At 41.1% G+C, this 19,148-nt stretch overlaps 1 protein-coding gene across 7 annotated transcripts in view; it reads right to left on the bottom strand.

Annotated features, from left to right (window-relative positions):
* The window catches only part of LOC139570584 (fibroblast growth factor receptor 2-like), a 107,752-nt gene extending 88,807 nt beyond the window's left edge, over window positions 1-18,945 (bottom strand). For 2 of the 7 annotated variants that reach the window (XM_071392556.1, XM_071392557.1), the window contains exons 1-2: window positions 18,208-18,943; window positions 15,112-15,388 (exon numbers count right to left, since the gene is read on the bottom strand). In XM_071392556.1, coding sequence (XP_071248657.1) covers window positions 15,112-15,301 — 190 coding nt within the window. In that variant the 5' untranslated portion in view covers window positions 15,302-15,388; window positions 18,208-18,943. Of the gene's footprint in view, window positions 1-15,111; window positions 15,389-18,207 lie in introns of all 7 variants that reach the window. The other 5 variants (XM_071392561.1, XM_071392562.1, XM_071392559.1 and 2 more) reach the window with 4 other exon arrangements.
* Window positions 18,946-19,148: the final 203 nt, after the last annotated feature.

Here is a 19,148-nt window from a genome sequence, read left to right as displayed (position 1 = left end):
GTCATCCAGAAAGTGGAGAGCAACACTTTGATATCTAAAAAAAACAGCCACGTTAGAAAGGATTACCTACAAATACTGACCAGCTCATCTTATAGACAGAAGCTTGCTACATGGCAGACCAATCCGAACTCATCTCTCGGTATGTCCAGCCCATCCATTATCTCAGCCAATCATGGCTAGCGGAAGGTTCCTGCCTTTTTCCATGGCTAAACCAACTAGGCTTGTAATTTAACAATTGTATTAGTATTTACAGATGGCATACAACTTTGTTATTAAGGCACATGAAAGTTCACATGTTCCAGAAGGCATTTCTGCCAAAAGAATGCATTTTGATTTAAAAAAAAGTTTCCTGAAACGAGTCACATATGTATGCATTTTGGGGTATCTCGAGCCAGAATGGTCAGTATTGGGATGTGCTGAATTATCACATAGTACCCTAGATGATAACTACAACAGATTTCACACAGAACAAGGAGATCCATTGGGGAAGTTTCTTAGATATATAGAGTCATCATAGATGTTGTCGATAATCAGTCCCAGCAGCCTATTTTCAAGATGGCCGCCATTAATTTCAATGGGAAGCAACTGCATTGATTGAGCATGGCCATAACTGAATAAATAATTGGTGTAATAAGACCAATAATGGCTTAAAGTGTGTGTTGCAATGAGGAAAACCGCAAATTATGGCCCAAGTATGTCAGTTATATGCATGTAGCTAAATATGACCAGAATAGTGGTAAAAAATATGCCCCAAAAAGTATTGTATCTGTTTCAAATATATTACATAAAAAATTGTTCTACAAGCATTCACTGTTGTTTATTTATAAAAATTATATGCAATATGAATCTATAAAAATGGTATTGACATAAACAAATACCTAGTACATTGCACCCTATATGAAATCCCATAGGAATGCATCTAGCAAAGAGGCACAGGTAACACATTTTCTGAAAATGCCTTCATAATGAGTGCATACTTTACATAAAGATAGGAAAAGTCTAAACAATGTTGTTTAGCTATTGCTGATTTAACCAAAGGATACACATTTTCCAATATGGCCACCAACCAGCTCCATTGGTTTTGACTGGATTGGTCTGACATTGCCACAACTCTTTCAATAATAGGTGTAATATGCCTAATGATAATTAAAACATTAAAGTTATGATAATTAAAACATGATTAAAGTTATGCAAATAGCAAACCATTTTACTAGGTTTGCTAAATATAGAATATTTATAAAATATTAGCAAAATGAATCCAAAAAGTGCCCCCCCAAAAATATGTTCAAGCAATAAGAAATGATCTATAATACTCCTGAAAAAAATCTTTCACAATTGCAAAAGGATAGATTTGTTCCCCAATTGCATAATTTTTATTAAATTTGTCAACAAGCCATTGAACTAATGACTACAAAATGATTAGGTAACATATTTCATTAAAGCACTAGTAAGGTTAGAGAGATTAGGGCTGTTGTGGTGACCGAATCACCACCACACCGCCATTCATGATTCATTGAGTCACGGTAACCTCCTACTATGCACTCTGGACATGCATTGGTAGTACCCAACTCACTAAAGACCACTAACTAACCACTCTGACATCAATGCAAAGGCAATCTTCTTGGGTATGACGCTACAAGCTTGGCACTCTTGTATTTGGGGAGTTTCTCCCATTCTTCTCTGCAGATCCTCTCAAACTCTGTCAGATTCGATGGGGAGCGTCGCTGCACATCTATTTTCAGGTCTCTCCAGAGATGTTAGAGCGGGTTCAAGTCTGGGCTCTGGCTGGGCCACTCAAGGACATTCAGAGACTTGTCCCGAAGCCACTTCTGAATTGTATTGGTTGTGTGCTTAGGATCATTGTCCTGTTGGAAGGTGAACCTTCACCCCAGTCTGAGGTCCTGAGCGCTCTGGAGCAGGTTTTCATCAAGCATCTCTCTGTACTTTGCTCCGTTCATCTTTGCCTTGATCTCCGAGTCCCTGCCGCTGAAAAACATCCCCACAGCATGATGCTGCCACCACCATGCTTCACCGTGGGGATGGTGCCAGGTTTCCTCCAAACATGACGCTTGGCATTCAGGCCAAAGAGTTCAATCTTGTTTCTCATGGTCTGAGAGTCTTTAGGTGCCTTTTGGCAAACTCCAAGTGTGCTGCGTGCCTTTTACTGAGGTGTGGCTTCCATCTGGCCACTCTACAATAAAGGCCTGATTGGTAGAGTGATACAGAGATGGTTGTCCTTCTGGAAGACTCTCCCATCTCCACAGAGGAACTCAAGAGCTCTGTCAGATTGACCATCGGGTTCTTGGTTACATCCCTGAAAAAGGCCCTTTTCCCCCGATTGCTCAGTTTGGCCTGGCAGCCAGCTCTAGGAAGAGTATTGGTGGCTCCAAACTTCTTCCATTTAAGAATGATGAGGCCACTGTGTTCTTGGGTACCTTCAATGTTGCAGACAGTTTTTGGTACCCTTCCCCAGATCTGTGCCTTGACACATTCCTGTCTCGGAGCTCTACGGACAATTCCTTTGACCTCATGGCATGATTTTTGCTCTGACATGCATTGTCAATTGTGGGAACTTATATAGAGCAGGGATGAGGGCCCAAATAGGTGACACTTATTTTTTTGTTTCCCCGAAACATGCAAAAAATCCCTGCTAGGGGGAAATACAGGTTTTAACTAATTAAACAACAAAGAATATGATCTACATGCTCAGTCTGCGTGTAAAATAAAAAGTGGTTAAAGTGAACCTAACTCACAGCTAAAAAAAATGTAAAGAACACAATTCAATGTTATTTGTTGCCTAGACTTTACTACAAATGACACTCAAGTATTGAGAAAAGACAATACACTATTATTGCAGTTAGCCATAACAGCCTTCATACAGTTGAAGTCGAAAGTTTACATACACTTGGAGGTTGGAATCATTAAAACTTGTTTTTCAACCACTCCACAAATTTCTTGTGAACAAACTATAGTTTTGGCAAGTCGGTTAGGACATATACTTTGTGCATGACACAAGTCATTTTTCCAACAATTGTTACCAGACAGATTATTTCACTTATAATTCACTGTATCACAATTCCAGTGGGTCAGAAAGTTTACATACAATAAGTTGACTGTGCCTTTAAACAGCTTGGAAAATTCCAGAAAATGATGTCATGGCTTTAGAAGCTTCTGATAGACTAATTGAAAAATCTAAAGAAATCTGCCAAGACCTCAGAAAAAAAATGTGGACCTCCACAAGTCTGGCTCATCCTTGGGAGCAATTTCCAAACGCATAAAGGTACCACGTTCATCTGTACAAACAATAGTACGCAAGTATAAACACCATGGGACCACGCAGCTGTCATACCGCTGAGGAAGGAGACGCATTCTGTCTCCTAGAGATGAACATACTATGGTGTGAAAAGTGCAAATCAATCCCAAAACAACAGCAAAGGAGTTTGTGAAGATGCTGGAGGAAACAGGAACAAAAGTATCTATATCCACAGTAAAACGAGTTCTATATCAACATAACCTGAAAGGCCTCTCAGCAAGGAAGAAGCCACTGCTCCAAAACCGCCATAAAAAAAACAGACAACGGTTTGCAACTGCACATGGGGACAAAGATTGCACTTTTTGGAGAAATGTCCTGAAACAAAAATAGAACTGTTTGGCCATAATGACCATCCTTATGTTTGGAGGAAAAAGGGGGAGGCTTGCAAGCCCGAAGAACACCATACCAACTGTGAAGCACGGAGGTGCAGCATCATGTTATGGGGGTGCTTTGCTGCAGGAGGGACTGGTGCACTTCACAAAATAGATGTCATCATGAGGTAGAAAAATTATGTGGATATATTGAAGAAACATCTCAAGACATCAGTCAGGAAGTTAAAGCTTGGTCACAAATGGGTCTTCCAAATGGACAATGACCCCAAGCATACTTCCAAAGTTGTGGCAAAATTGCTTAAGGACAACAAAGTCTATTGGAGGGGCCATCACAAAGCCCTGACCTCAATCCTATTGAACATTTGTGGGCAGAACTGAAAATGCGTGTGAGAGCAAGGAGGCCTACAAACCTGACTCAGTTACACCAGCTCTGTCAGGAGGAATTGGCCAAAATTTACCCAACTTATTGTGGGAAGCTTGTGGAAGGCTACCCGAAACGTTTGACCCAGGATGCACCTGCGCTCAATTTTGAGTCTAATAGCAAAGGGTCTGAATACTTATGTAAATAAGGTATTTCTGTTTTTTTTTATATATACATTTGCAAAAATTACTAAACAATGTTTTCGCTTTGTCATTATGGGGTATGGTGTGTTGATAGCTGAGTTTTTTATTTATTTAATCCAATTTAGAATAAGGCTGTAACGTAACAAAATGTGGAAAAAGTCAAGGGCTCTGAATACTTTCCGAATGCACTGTATGTTTTGATTTCTAAGACATTCTAAGGTTTGTATAATTCACAACTAAATAACTCTAAATCTAGAGTAAATTGCAACTTTTACGCTCAACATAGCCACTCCATATGCACACTCACTCAGGAATGGGAAAAACATCCTCCTAGTTCAATTATATTCTTCTTACTATAAAATCACAATCTAAGATAATGGCACGGTACTTATAAGTATACACACTTCAAAAGTTTGGGGTCACTTAGAAATGTTCTTGTTTTCCATGAAAACATACATGAAATTAGTTGAAAAATGAATAGGAAATATAGTCAAGACGTTGACAAGGTTATAAATAATGATTTTTAATTGAAATAATAATTGTGTCCTTCAAACTTTGCTTTCATCAAATAATCCTCCATTTGCAGCAATTATAGCCTTACAGACCTTTGACATTCTAGTTGTCAATTTGTTGAGGTAATCTGAAGAGATTTCACCCCATGCTTCCTGAAGCACCTCCCACAAGTTGGATTGGCTTGATGGGCACTTCTTACGTGGCATACAGTCAAGCTGCTCCCACAACAGCTCAATAGGGTTGAGATCCGGTGACTGTGCTAGCCACTCCATTATAGACAGAATACCAGCTGACTGCTTCTTCCCTAAATAGTTATTGCATAGTTTGGAGCTGTGCTTTGGGTCATTGTCCTGTTGTAGGAGGAAATTGGCTTCAATTAAGCGCCGTCCACATGGTATGGCATGGCGTTGCAAGATGGATTGATAGCCTTCCTTCTTCAAGATCCCTTTTACCCTGTACAAATCTCCCACTTTACCACCACCAAAGCACCCCCAGACCATCACATTGCCTCACCATCCTTGACAGATGGCGTCAAGCATTCCTCCAGCATTTTTTTTCTGCATCTCATGAATGTTCTTCTTTGTGATCCGAACACCTCAAACTTAGATTCGTCTGTCCATAACACTTTTTTGCAAATCTTCCTCTGTCCAGTGTCTGTGTTCTTTTGCCCATTTTAATCTTTTCATTTTATTGGCCAGTCTGAGATATGGCATCCTGGAGTCGCCTCTTCACTGTTGATGTTGAGACTGGTGTTTTGCGGGTACTATTTAAAACTTCTTTGGGATCGGTGTCAAATTACACAGGACGGTTGAGCTGACGTAGGCTAATGCGATTAGCATGAGGTTGTAAGTAACAAGAAAATTTCCCGGGACATAGACATATCTGATATTGGCAGAAAGCTTACATTTGTGTTAATCTAACTGCACTGTCCAATTTACAGTAGCTATCTTTTCAAATGGTATCAAGAATATGCATATCCTTGCTTCAGGGCCTGAGCTACAGTCAGTTAGATTTGGGTATGTCATTTCAGGTGAAAATTGAAAAAAATGGGCGGATCCTTAAAAGGCTGCCAGTTGAGGACTTGCAGACACTCTAATCTACTTGTCCTCTTGCTCAGTTGTGCACCGGGGCCTCCCACTCCTCATTCTATTCTGGTTAGAGCCAGTTTGTGCTGTTCTGTGAAGGGAGTAGTACACAGCGTTGTACTAGATCTTCAGTTTCTTGGCAATTTCTTTCATGGAATAGCCTTCATTTCTCAGGCCATGAATAGACTGACGAGTTTCAGAAGAAAGTTCTTTGTTTCTGGCCATTTTGAGCCTGTAATCGAACCCACAAATGCTGATGCTCCAGATACTGAACTAGTCGAAAGAAGGGCAGTTTTATTGCTTCTTTAATGAGGACAACAGGTTTCAGCTGTGCTAACATAATTGCAAAAGGGTTTTCTAATGATCAATTAGCCTTTTAAAATGATCAACTTGGATTAGCTATAAACTATCAAAATAAAGAAAGTTGCACACTCCATGTATAATCTCCCAGCAATTTAATGGGTATTTACCAACGTTTTGGCATCACTGTGCCTTCCTCACCCTGAGGAATTTTCGCCGTTAGTAAGCACCTCCACACAAACTATTATTCTGGGTGTGTGCCAGCTCTTTTTTTTTTTATCTACTGTTAAACTTGGATTAGCTAACACAACGTGCCATTGGAACACAGGAGTGATGGTTGCTGATAATGGGACTCTGTACGCCTATGTAGATATTCCATTAAAAATCAGCCGTTTCCAGCTACAATAGTCATTTACAAAATTAACTATGTCTACACTGTATTTCTGATTAATTTGATGTTATTTTAATGGACATTTCAAAAACAAGGACATTTCTAAAGTGACCCCAAACTTTCGAACGGTAGTGTATCTTGTCTGCTAAATTAAAACAGGCCTACAGCCTATAACATACTGTAGGCCAACTCATATTCTGTTCTTCTGAAATACATTTTCTGGTCAGGGACAGAAGAGATTATTATAATCACCAATGTTCCTTTTTAGTGATGACTTGTGTCTAACTAAATCTTTGTGTTAACTTGCTGGGACAATTAAACAAATGACAGAGCACACCTTTCATTTACCATGCTGAGTATTGCTTTACGAAAGACTATAAAAGGTGGCAAATATAAAGCCGATACTCTACCAGATCTGGATCTCTTGTTCTTCTATTATTTCCCAGTATGACCAATTTCCCTAAAACAAATATGTAGTTCTGTGATTTGTAACATTGTTGTTTCAATGATGAGTCAGTGTAAGGACCGATGCTGGAGACGAGAAGCAAGTACATGGAGTGAACATTTAATGGAAAACGGACAAGAAACAAACGTAACGACATCAATACTGACACGGGGAACAAACTGAGGAGCAGACAGATATAGAGGGGCAATCAACAAAGTAAAGGAGTCCAGGTGAGTCCAATGAGTGCTGATGCACGTAATGGGCGCCCTCCAGGGCCAGAGAGGAGAAGCGGGAGCAGGCGTGACAGTCAGTCTAGGTAAATCATTAGTTCTGATGGCAAAAATGTGCCAAATCCCATGGTTTTTAAGATGAGATCTACCAAACAGAAAGTTTCATCGTTGTTTCACAGTCAATTTCAATGAGCATGTGAACATTTCAACATGTCTCAACCTTTCTTTATCAGCCTGCAAAGATTCTATTGAAAAGACTTCCATACAACAGGATTTATAACATTTTGGGAGAAAATATCATACATCAATTTGATCAGGGGCTTGCGGGGAACAATATAATACCATCAAACCTTTGCCACCCCAAAGTGGCCAAACTTTTGGTCTGGCCCATGGACTGACTACAAAGATATGTTTGGTGTCGGACAACAACAATAGAATGTTCATGATTTAAAGCATGCCAAAGACGGTATGATGAAAGGCGACATTCATACTGGGAATTTGGCGGGACTTTTAAACACTGAAATCATGACTAGGTCAGTTGAAGGAAATAAAAGTACAGGCTTTGTCACCGGCAATACCTTTCAGATATATATAAAAAAAAAAGTAAGCAAAAAGTTGGAATGCTAAAGTTGGCTGGTTTTCGTCTCTGTTTAAAATGGATCTCTCTCTCTCTCCCTCTCAATTCAATTAAATTCAACTCAATTCAACTCTCCCTCTCTCTCTCTGTGACAGTTATTATCAGCGTGGCTATCACTCCTCTCCTCTATTCATTCACACCACCCTGGCAAGAGGGAATTATGCTCTATGAGGGACTGTGGCAAGAGGCTGCAACCAATTCTCACACCAGAACACACTTGTCTATCTAGCTGCCTATCTTTCTCACTCCGTCTGTCCAACTGTCTGTCATGTCTGTAAGCAGACTAAGCACCAACAGTAACAGTATCCAAGGAGCATGAGTTGCGTACATAAAGAGCAGTGTGATTTTTCTAAGTGTGTGATCATAAAAACAGGCACTGCTGTAAACTAGCTAGCTCTTCTCTGCCATTTCTCAATCCTGTCGTTTAGTGAGAGGAGAGGAGTGAATAAAAAAGTTTGAGACAGTGACAGTCTGTCACGCCTGATAGCCATGCTGATAATAACTGTCACTGGGAGAAAGAGGGAGAAATATCCATTTCAAACAGAGATGAAAACCAGATAACTTTAGCATGAAAACTTTTTGCCAACTTTTTTTGTTTCGTACATAAAGAGCAGTGTGATTTTCGAGGATGTGTGTGATCATAAAAACAGACACTGCAGTAACTATTTCTTATTTTAAGAACAAATTCTTATTTACAATGACGGCCTACCAAAAGGCAAAAGGCCTTCTGCGGGGGCTGGGATTCCAAATTAAAAATAAATCAAATATAAATATAGGACAAAACACACATCACGACAAGAGAGACAACACTACATAAAGAGAGACCTAAGACAACAACATAGCAAGGCAGCAACACATGACAACACATCATGGTAGCGACACAACATAACAACAACATGTTAGAAGCACAAAACATGGTACAAACATTATTGGGCACAGACAACAGCACAAAGGGCAAGAAGGTAAAGACAACAATACATCACACAAAGCAGCCACAACTGTCAGTAAGTGTCCATGATTGAGTCTTTGAATGAAGAGATTGAGATAAAACTGTCCAGTTTGAGTGTTTGTTGCAGCTCGTTCCAGTCGCTAGCTGCAGCGAACTGAAAAGAGGAGCGACCCAGTGATGTGTGTGCTTTGGGGACCTTTAACAGAATGTGACTGGCAGAACGGGTGTTGTATGTGGAGGATGAGGGCTGCATTAGATACCTCAGATAGGGGGAGTGAGGCCTAAGAGGGTTTTATAAATAAGCATCAACCAGTGCAGCTCGGGAGAAAGATGAGCAAATACTTTAGCCGGCAGCTTTGATATGTGCTGAACTAGCTAACTCTTCTCTGCCATTTCTCTCACTTGTAGTTTTTAATTTAACCTTTATTTAACTAGGCAAGTCAGTTAAGAACAAATTCTTATTTACAATGACAGCCTAGAAACAGTGGGTTAAACAGCCTTGTTCAGGGGCAGAATGACAGATTTGTACCTTGTCAGATCAGGGATTTGATCTAGCAACCTTTCGGTTACTGGCCCAAAGCTCTAACCACTAGGCTACCTGCCACCCCAAATTAGTGAGAGGAGAGGAGTGGAAAGAGAGGTGTGAGGACTAAAAGTCATAATAAACACACACATCCATAAGCATGCACACACACCTCACAAACTATACTATAGAATGCATACTCTCCCCTCTTTCTGTGTCCACTCTCTGGACCATTCTTATTTCCCTCTCTCTGTTCTAATTCTCCATTATTTCCTTTCAAATTAAAATTCCATCAAGCTTTATTGTCATGACAATGCAGTGCTCTGCCAACTGCCTTCCGGTGGCGTCCATGGCAACGGCCCTCCCGCCGAGCATTCGGTACCTGCCAGGCACACACACACACACCACCACCAACCCTCATCAGACAGGTAGTGGAGGAGTGACAAGGCATTTTTTGCTGCATCGGCCAAGGGAAACAATAGTCCATATAACATTAATACACGTCAACAGCAGGTAGCCAAGTGGTTAGAGTGTGGACCAGTAACCGAAAGGTTGCTGGACCGAATCCCTGAGCTGACAAAAAAAAATGGTATCTGTCATTCTGCCCCTGAACAATGCAGTGTTCCCCGGTAGTCTGTCATTGTAAATAAGAATTTGTTCTTAACTGACTTGCCTAGTTAAATAAAGGTTAAAAAAAATGAACAGTAACTAGGCCTAATGGCAGGCAAGCAGGGGCCTATAAAAGTCCATTATATAGAAGAAGCTATCAGTCTAACTGCCTGCCACACTGACAGCAGGACTCAGAACAGTTTGTTTAGTGGGAGAGTTTAGCTTCATAGCCACTGACATACACACACACAAACAAACACAGAGACATGCAGGCACATGCACGCTCACACGTACACACGCATGTAGAGATTCACACAAACACACAACATGTCATTAACAGACCAGAGGCAGACAGGCTGATACTTTTACAACCTGGATTATTCTGTTGTTAAGGTATCACTACGTTTGAGTCCTATGACCACTATCTCTTCTCATGTAACCACCCACTTACATGCAATAAAATCGGGTTCTTCTTATTCAAATTGAACGGGCCATCACTATGCAAATGAATACCTGAACATTGATTTTAGCGAGCAGTAGCCATCTTGAACTACTCCAAACTACTGTAGCACAGTGTATCAGAATGTTCCTCCCTGCTATACTAGCCTTACAGGTTGGAGTCCTACAGTATATCACTAGCTGAAAGGTCATTTTGCTATCATAATGAGTAGCAAACAATCCAAACGAATCACAATGGCGTGCTTTTCATGACAATAGGTTGACGTGTCTATGCATATTTACATTGATTTAGCCTGACTAACCCCCAGTCCAGAGTGAGGACCATAGAAATATAATGAATATATTGTATTTTTTTAACGTAATGGTTCCGTACTCCGCAATTTGTTTTGTATAAAGCTTCATTTTTGAATAAAAAATGTTCTCTCACTGCATCAGAGATAGCATGTAGGACCTTCAGAGTGAGATGGAGAACATTCGTCAACAGCCCATGCTCCCTATTAGAGCAAAAGGCTTAAATAAAAGTAAGTCAAGGGATAGCATACACAGACATTTCATTTAAAAGCCTTCTTCAGTGGGAGGTAAACAAACTAGCAGCAGAGCTATCATGGGTTCACTCCTCGTTCAAAGCAAGCGGTAACACTGATATGCAATCTATGACAATTACCCCTCCCCTCTCAGAGAGGCAGAGAAAGACAGTGGTTTAGGCACTTGTGGCCCCAGGGAGCTCTGGCGTTCAGAGGGGGTGGCGCCAGGGAACACTACTGACAAGACAACCTCTGGGGGGTAACTAAGAGAGGAAAAGAGACACCTCTTTTCATGTTCCTCTGTTTCTGTCTGTACAGGTGACGGGCGGGACACCGCCGCAACCTCAACCAATCAGAACAAGAGAGACGAAAGATGCACTCTCATATGACCCCAATAGAAATAAGTTGTGCAGTCTTTGGTGGTATAAAATGTAGTGTAATCAATTTTGTGCGGCTGGAATGTGTTTTCAAATGGCCAAATAAATCCTATGAAAAATACACAAAGGCACAAATAGATTCTAAATTTACCGGTGAACACAATACACACACACACAAACATCACCACCGTGGAATATTACCGCTGTGGTTGACCAGGGTCAGCTGACAAAAACTGATCTGGAATCAGATATTGGGGCTGCTTTCTAAACAAGCCTCCGACCCCTGCCCTGTTGATCCCTCATCATGTGAACCCCAGTTTCAGCCCACTTAATCCCCCGTCACATAACTTCCCAAATTCTCCGTAATCTCCCAGTCAAGAAAAGTCAAGAAAAGTCCACTATGCAGAAATACTCTTAAAAAACGTTCCTGGGTCTCCCGAGTGTCGCAGTGGTCTAAGGCACTGCAACGCAGTGCTAACTGTGCCACTAGAGATTCTGGGTTCGAGTCCAGGCTCTGTCGCAGCTGGACGCGACCGGGAGACCCATGGGTCGGCGCACAATTGGCCCAGCATTGTCCGGGTTAGGGGAGGGTTTGGCCAGCAGGGATGTCCTTGTCCCATTGCGCATTAGCGACTCCTGTGGCGGGCCGGGCGCAATGCACGCTGACACGTTCGCCAGGTGCACTGTGTTTCTTCCGACACATTGGTGCAGCTGGCTTCTGGGTTAAGTGGGCATTGTGTCTATTGTGAAGAAAATTTGCAGTGGCACATGCACCTGAATGCACTCATGACTCCTTTCTATGCCCACCAAAATGATGATCTGTTTCCCTGAATTGCATTGTGAAAGCCTAACACTGTAATATCATATTTTATAACTTAGCTAGTCATGTTGGCAATAGAACACGCTTCAAATGATGCCCACCTGACCCAGATTGAGATTTATAATGGACCGTTTTTGGATTGCGTAAACAACAAAAGTATTTGTGTGAGGGTGGGGATGCTGGGTTGTGTTCCAAAAAAACTAATACAAATACTAGTTCCTTAAGGCACAGCTAGGAGAGCTAGACAAAAGCACATTATAGTCATAAAAATGCATTGAAATTACTTGGAAACTGTACATATGTTGGAGAGGTGTGTGGCCACTTGGAGACACCAGTTAGTCCTCTCACTCAAACCCTTGTCCTTTTTTTGTCTTTTGTTGCACCAACCCAACATTTTACAGGAATATTCTTATCATGTAACTGAATGTATCCAGAGTATTTTCAGATTTCTTAATCAACAAATGTGAAAAGTATTGTAAATGTAAAATTCACATAAAATCAACAGTGTAATGTTTGGATTCAGTCTTGTGTCAGGTGCACTTTTGTGTCCTCAGCTTTGCTCTAATAACTTCCAAAAATCTCGAAACTGTTCCCTTTCAATTGCTACCATGGTTATGCAAATGCTTTTCATATTTATTCTGTAACAAACATTTCCATTTATCCTTATCCATATAGGCCAATTCCCACAAGTATAAAGGGATTAGGTAAAATCAATTGGAGAGTACAACTCAAAAGTGCCAGCCCTACTCCACTCCACCCTAAACCACAACTATCACCCTAACAGTGTACAATAAGTGGTACAAGACAAGAGCTAGAGGGCCAAGGAGAGTCTTACAGCAACATTACCTCCTTCTCTCCATCCCACAGTTACAGTGGGGCAAAAAAGTATTTAGTCAGCCACCAATTGTGCAAGTTCTCCCACTTAAAAAGATGAGAGAGGCCTGTAATTTTCATCATAGGTACACTTCAACTATGCCAGAAAATCACATTGTAGGATTTTTTATGAATTTATTTGCAAATTACGGTGGAAAATAAGTATTTGGTCACCTACAAACAAGCAAGATTTCTGGCTCTCACAGACCTGTAACTTCTTCTTTAAGAGGCTCCTCTGTCCTTCACTCGTTACCTGTATTAATGGCACCTGTTTGAACTTGTTATCAGTATAAAAGACACCTGTCCACAACCTCAAACAGTCACACTCCAAACTCCACTATGGCCAAGACCAAAGAGCTGTCAAAGGACACCAGAAACAAAATTGTAGACCTGCACCAGGCTGGGAAGACTGAATCTGCAATAGGTAAGCAGCTTGGTTTGAAGAAATCAACTGTGGGAGCAATTATTAGGAAATGGAAGACATACAAGACCACTGATAATCTCCCTCGATCTGGGGCTCCACGCAAGATCTCACCCCGTGGGGTCAAAATGATCACAAGAACGGTGAGCAAAAATCCCAGAACCACACGGGGGGACCTAGTGAATGACCTGCAGAGAGCTGGGACCAAAGTAACAAAGCCTACCATCAGCAAGGGCATTGAAGATGAAACGTGGCTGGGTCTTTCAGCATGACAATGATCCCAAACACACCGCCCGGGCAACGAAGGAGTGGCTTCGCAAGAAACATTTCAAGGTCCTGGAGTGGCCTAGCCAGTCTCCAGATCTCAACCCCATAGAAAATCTTTGGAGGGAGTTGAAAGTCCGTGTTGCCCAGCAACAGCCCCAAAACATCACTGCTCTAGAGGAGATCTGCATGGAGGAATGGGCCAAAATACCAGCAACAGTGTGTGAAAACCTTGTGAAGACTTACAGAAAACATTTGACCTCTGTCATTGCCAACAAAGGGTATATAACAAAGTATTGAGATAAACTTTTGTTATTGACCAAATACTTATTTTCCACCATAATTTGCAAATAAATTCATTAAAAATCCTACAATGTGATTTTCTGGATTTTCTTTTCTCATTTTGCCTGTCATAGTTGAAGTGTACCTATGATGAAAATTATAGGCCTCTCTCATCTTTTTAAGTGGGAGAACTTGCACAATTGGTGGCTGATTAAATACTTTTTTGCCCCACTGTATATAACACACACCAGGTGCACGTTGTAAAGTGTAAAGTGTTGGTCCCATGTTTCATGAGCTGAAATAAAAGAGCCCAGAAGTTTTCCATACGCACAAAGAGCTAATTTCTCTCAAATGTTGTGCAGAAATTTGTTACATCCCTGTTAGTGAGCATTTCTCCTTTGCCAAGATAATCCATCCACCTGACAGGTGTGGCATATCAATAAACGGATTAAACAGCATGATCATTACACAGGTGCACCTTGTGCTGGGGACAATAAAACAACAATAAAAGGCCACTCTAAAATGTGCAGTTTTGTCACACAACAGAATGCCACAAATATCTCAAGTTTTGAGGGAGTGTGCAATTGGCATGCTGACTGCAGGAATGTCCACCAGAGCTGTTGCCAGAGAATTGAACAATCATTTCTCTACCATAAGTCGCCTCCAATGTTGTTTTAGAGAATTTGGTATGTCCAACCGGCCTCACAACCACAGACCAAATGTATGGCGTTGTGTGGTCGAGCGGTTTGCTGATGTCAACATTGAATGCCCCCATAGTGACGGGTATGGTATGGGCAGGCATAAGCTACAGACAATGAACACAATTGCATTTTATTGATGGCAATTTGAATGCACAGAAATACTGTGACGAGATCCTGAAGCCCATTGTGAGGCCCATTTTTAAAAGGTATCTATGACCGACAGATGCATATCTGTATTTCCAGTCATGTGAAATCCATAGATTGGTGCCTAATGAATTGATTTCAATTGACTGATTTCCTCATTAGAACTGCAACTCAGTAAAATGTTTGAAATTGTTGCATGTTGCGTTTATATGTTTGTTCAGTATAGGATCAGCTTACCTTTCCCAAATCTTAACCGTAACCATTGAAGGGGGATACCTCTAAACAGACCTTAGATCAGTATCTAGGCTAGGGGCACAAAGTAAATAATACAGCCAATGAGGAGCCAGTGTCTTACCTTCAGGTTCTAGCGTAGCCTCCTCTTCCTCGGCGACAGTGTACGGTGGCCTCGCCACAGTAGCCATCACTAGGGACAGCAGGACGGCGGTGAGCAGCCAGGCCCACAAAGCCATCCTGTTAGTGGAGGGCAAGTCTCCCCCCCATCCCCCCCTCCTCAGGCTCCGCCTCCCCCTGGACACTGATCCCATCTGAAGGGCTCCACCCAATCATGAACTGCAGGCTGTATGGCCTGTCACTCACTGTGAATTCCCCCAATCACCTGGGCTGAGGAAAGGCTGTGGGAGGGGCAAGAAAGTTGGGAAAAGGGTGGTTGGTTGGTAGGTAGGTAGGTAGGTAGGTAGGTAGGTAGGTAGGTAGGTAGGTAGGTAGGTAGGTAGGTAGGTAGGTAGGTAGGTAGGTAGGTAGGTAGGAAGGAATATATTGAAGGGAAAGGTAGGTAGGGATTACATTATTTTATAATGTGGGGGGAAAGGATGAGGGAGAGGAGGAGGAAAACCAAAAGAGGAACATTTGTATTGACATAGAAAATGAAGCCAATTCTGCATTTACACCACAGATGTAGAATCTTAATTTGAAAATGTAAACTTGTAGTGTATTCAAGGTTTAAAAAGGTTTCTAAAGTTTGTAATTTCCACTTTAAAATGTCAGACTTGATTTGGCCTAACAAAAAATATACCAACCCCTACAAAAAATGTCCATTAATTATAATCCACATTTCCTGTTGCTGCAGGATTATTTTCCTGCTGTAGCAAATTGGCTCAAATTAAGATCCTACGTCTGTATACTATACTCTGCTAAACTCTCTCTCTGTAGTTATTACAGTACCTACATATCCCGGAGTTGCCTCTTCACTGTTGACGTTGAGACTGGTGTTTTGCGGGTACTATTTAATGAAGCTGCCATTAACAACATTAACAATGATCAATTTGATGTTATTTTAATGGGACAAAAAAAATAAGATTTTCTTTCAAAAACAAGGACATTTCTAAGTGACCCCAAACGTTTGAAGGGTAGTGTATAATTTAACATGTACACAGTAACTTTGAAAGGTGTCTATAGATTCTGGTTCATCTCTAATGAGGTCGTCACTAGTTACCACAGCCACAAAGTCATAATTATGGCTAAACCCCGGCCTATTTCTACAATTTCTCTACTTAAAATCATATTTTTAACCTAACGCTAGCCGACTAAACTCGATTCCACGATATACGATGGAGTTGAGTAAAGGGTGGACTGGAGCTCTGACGACACTAAAAACTACAGATTTATAGCCTGCATTTCTTTGGGTGCTGAAATCCAGACAGAATAGCCTGCATTTTTGGGGTGCTGAAATCCGTTTTTTTTTATAAAGCCATTGGAACTCCAGTTTTCCCACACTAGTCGCCGCTCAACGCCATCGTAAATCGTGGAGTTGAGTTTAGTCGGCAAACCTAACCCTGACCAAGCTGCTAACCTCATGTCTTACCTTAACCTTAAATGAAGACCAAAAAGCTAATTTTGGTTTTCATTCATCTTTAGGGTTGGGTTTAAAGTCATAGTTATACCCTGCCTATTTTTACAATTGATCTTCTTAATATCTGATTTTAAACCTAATCCTAGCCGGCTATACTCAAGTCCACGATTTACAATGGATTTGAGCAGCGACTAATGTGGCCAGACTGGAGCTCCAATGTCACATAAAATTACATTTTTAACCAAATCTACATATTTCAGCACCCAAAGAATAGCCCACATTTCTTTGGGTGCTGAAATCCAGAATAGCCCGAATTCTTTAGAGTGCTGAAATCTGTAGTTTTTTATAAAAACGTTGGAACTCCAGTTCGCCTACTCTAGTCGCTGCTCAACTCCATCTTAAATCGTGGAGTTGAGTTTAGTCGGCTAACCAAACCCGAACCACACTGCTAACCTTACTCCTATCCATAACATTAAATGAAGACAAAAAAAATAAAAATTGTCTTTCATTCATTTTTAAGAAATAGATCATTTAGACTTTGTGGCTGTGGTAACCAGTAACAACCCTCAAATGACCCGCGCATTACATCATGGGATGTTGCCTGTGGCCTGAATGCATCCCGCTCGTGCAACGTGATTGGACCAGGCTAGAGTGGGCAGGCTACCTTGTTTTAGGATGATGGTTTACTTACAAATCGATAAGTCGTCTATTTTGTTTCTCAATAGTCTATTGCAAAGCAAAGGGAAATGGACACTGTAGGCCAGCACAGCAAGGTAACTGACAATTCATGGGCAATTTTTTGTATCGACAATTCGCCTAGGTCTAGCCTACTTTTGGTGATTTAGCTGTTGTAAATCTATCCAGTGTATAGCCTATAGCTTTGACAAACGAGTTATGAGTTGCTGCTGTCAACAACATGACGTCCAACATCAAGTTCGGACTCATGAGGGCTTTTCCTTATAAGCATATCCACACGTTTTCCTGGCCCCCATTTAAACCAAGGCTTCTGAATAACATTTCTTCCGCTGATTGAATTCCTATTGATATTCAAATCAGTTGTAAAAACACAACGTGCGGTCAAGGGGTAATTGTAATTGGCACCATAAATGCAATGTAGAAAATTAAGCAAAGTAATAAATAACCAAAACAGTGTTGTTAATGAACACTCATGGGTGCTGCAACCATTGCTTGAGTTGTATTTTTGTAATTGAGGGGAAAACATGGTAAACGTTGCCATAAAGGCAGCTCTTATTGAATGAAAAATATTATATTTTTCAGAAATGGCAAAAAAATACCTCTTGTTTCGCTGTAGAAAAGGAGTAGGCCTACATTATATTTGCAATTGATTATGATTCGACTGTCAAATCAAGTTAGCTATTAAAGTAGCCTATGCATAACATGTGTAATTTCACAACTCCTTTGAATAACAAATTAGGTTAATCTCTCATGGTTTAAAAAAGTTATTAACAATAAATCACGTTGCATGCGCGTGATGATCATTTGTGTAGCAAACTGGTTCCCCCAAAATATTTCCAAAACTTAGAAACATTACAAATTAGCTCTATTCTCCACTATTCTAGGACGAATAGAACAATAACTATTTGAGATCTATGCCCACAATAATACTGCCAGAATACTTACCACGAATAACTACGAAGTCTGAAAGACCTCCGAGTCGCATGCACGGAAAAGGCAGGAGGCGTGTACCCTATAGTCCTCACGGAGCGAATTCTCTTCACATTACCAAAAATGCCAAGAAGCGATCTTTTATTACCCCCAAATCCGACGAGCAACAACTCAAATGACTGGAGAGACTCTTAAATCCCGAAATTACTGGTGTTCCATTGCACTTGAAAAATGTTGAATTGAAATGCATATCCTTGAAATACTTAGCTAGCTAACGTTACGTCTCCAAAACTTTTCTTATTCAGCAAGTTCATACAGTTTCTTCAACTCAAAACATGTCAGTGTTCCACCGCGAGCGCCCTCTTCATCCACACGAAGGGCCTATGTAGTTTATGAAGAAGTAATGCGTAAAAAGTATATATAAATTCCAAAATGAAGAATCCATCAATTTATGATCTCTCACGGCAGAACGTCTTCTTCCCCGACAATCATAGTAGTACTGTCCTCAGACGCTTTGTCAGGTTTTAGAAGATTTGTTCTGCTCCTTACGTCCTCACACACACACAACCCCCTCCTCCCTCACTTCAGTGGGTATCACTCCTCTCTGAAATTCGATCCGTTTCCTGGCTATGAATTCCTCCGCCAATCAAACCTCAGTGTCTCCCTCTCTTTCTACGCTTTTGCCTAGAAAGAAACCACGAGCCTTCCTTGCTCCGTACGCCAAGGAGAGAGAGAGAGCTCAACCTACGGAGCTCACTACAAACGTTGTACTGTATAGGTAATAGGGGTTCTCCTCCACCCTTCGTTGGCTTGGCGCAACTTGCAGTAACTACGCCCCCGTGCGGACACAACACCTGATGCGCACAAGTCATATGTATAATAGAAATAGGGAATGTATGTATTATTACCATGTTGTATATAATGAATCATGTTGACAAACGGGAGCAGTAGGCTTG

This window comes from Salvelinus alpinus, chromosome 3 (genome assembly GCF_045679555.1).
Source record: "Salvelinus alpinus chromosome 3, SLU_Salpinus.1, whole genome shotgun sequence".
Lineage (NCBI taxonomy): Eukaryota > Metazoa > Chordata > Actinopteri > Salmoniformes > Salmonidae > Salvelinus > Salvelinus alpinus.
Note: the sequence above shows the minus strand (reverse complement) of the source record. Positions and strands in the feature narration are given on the sequence as shown.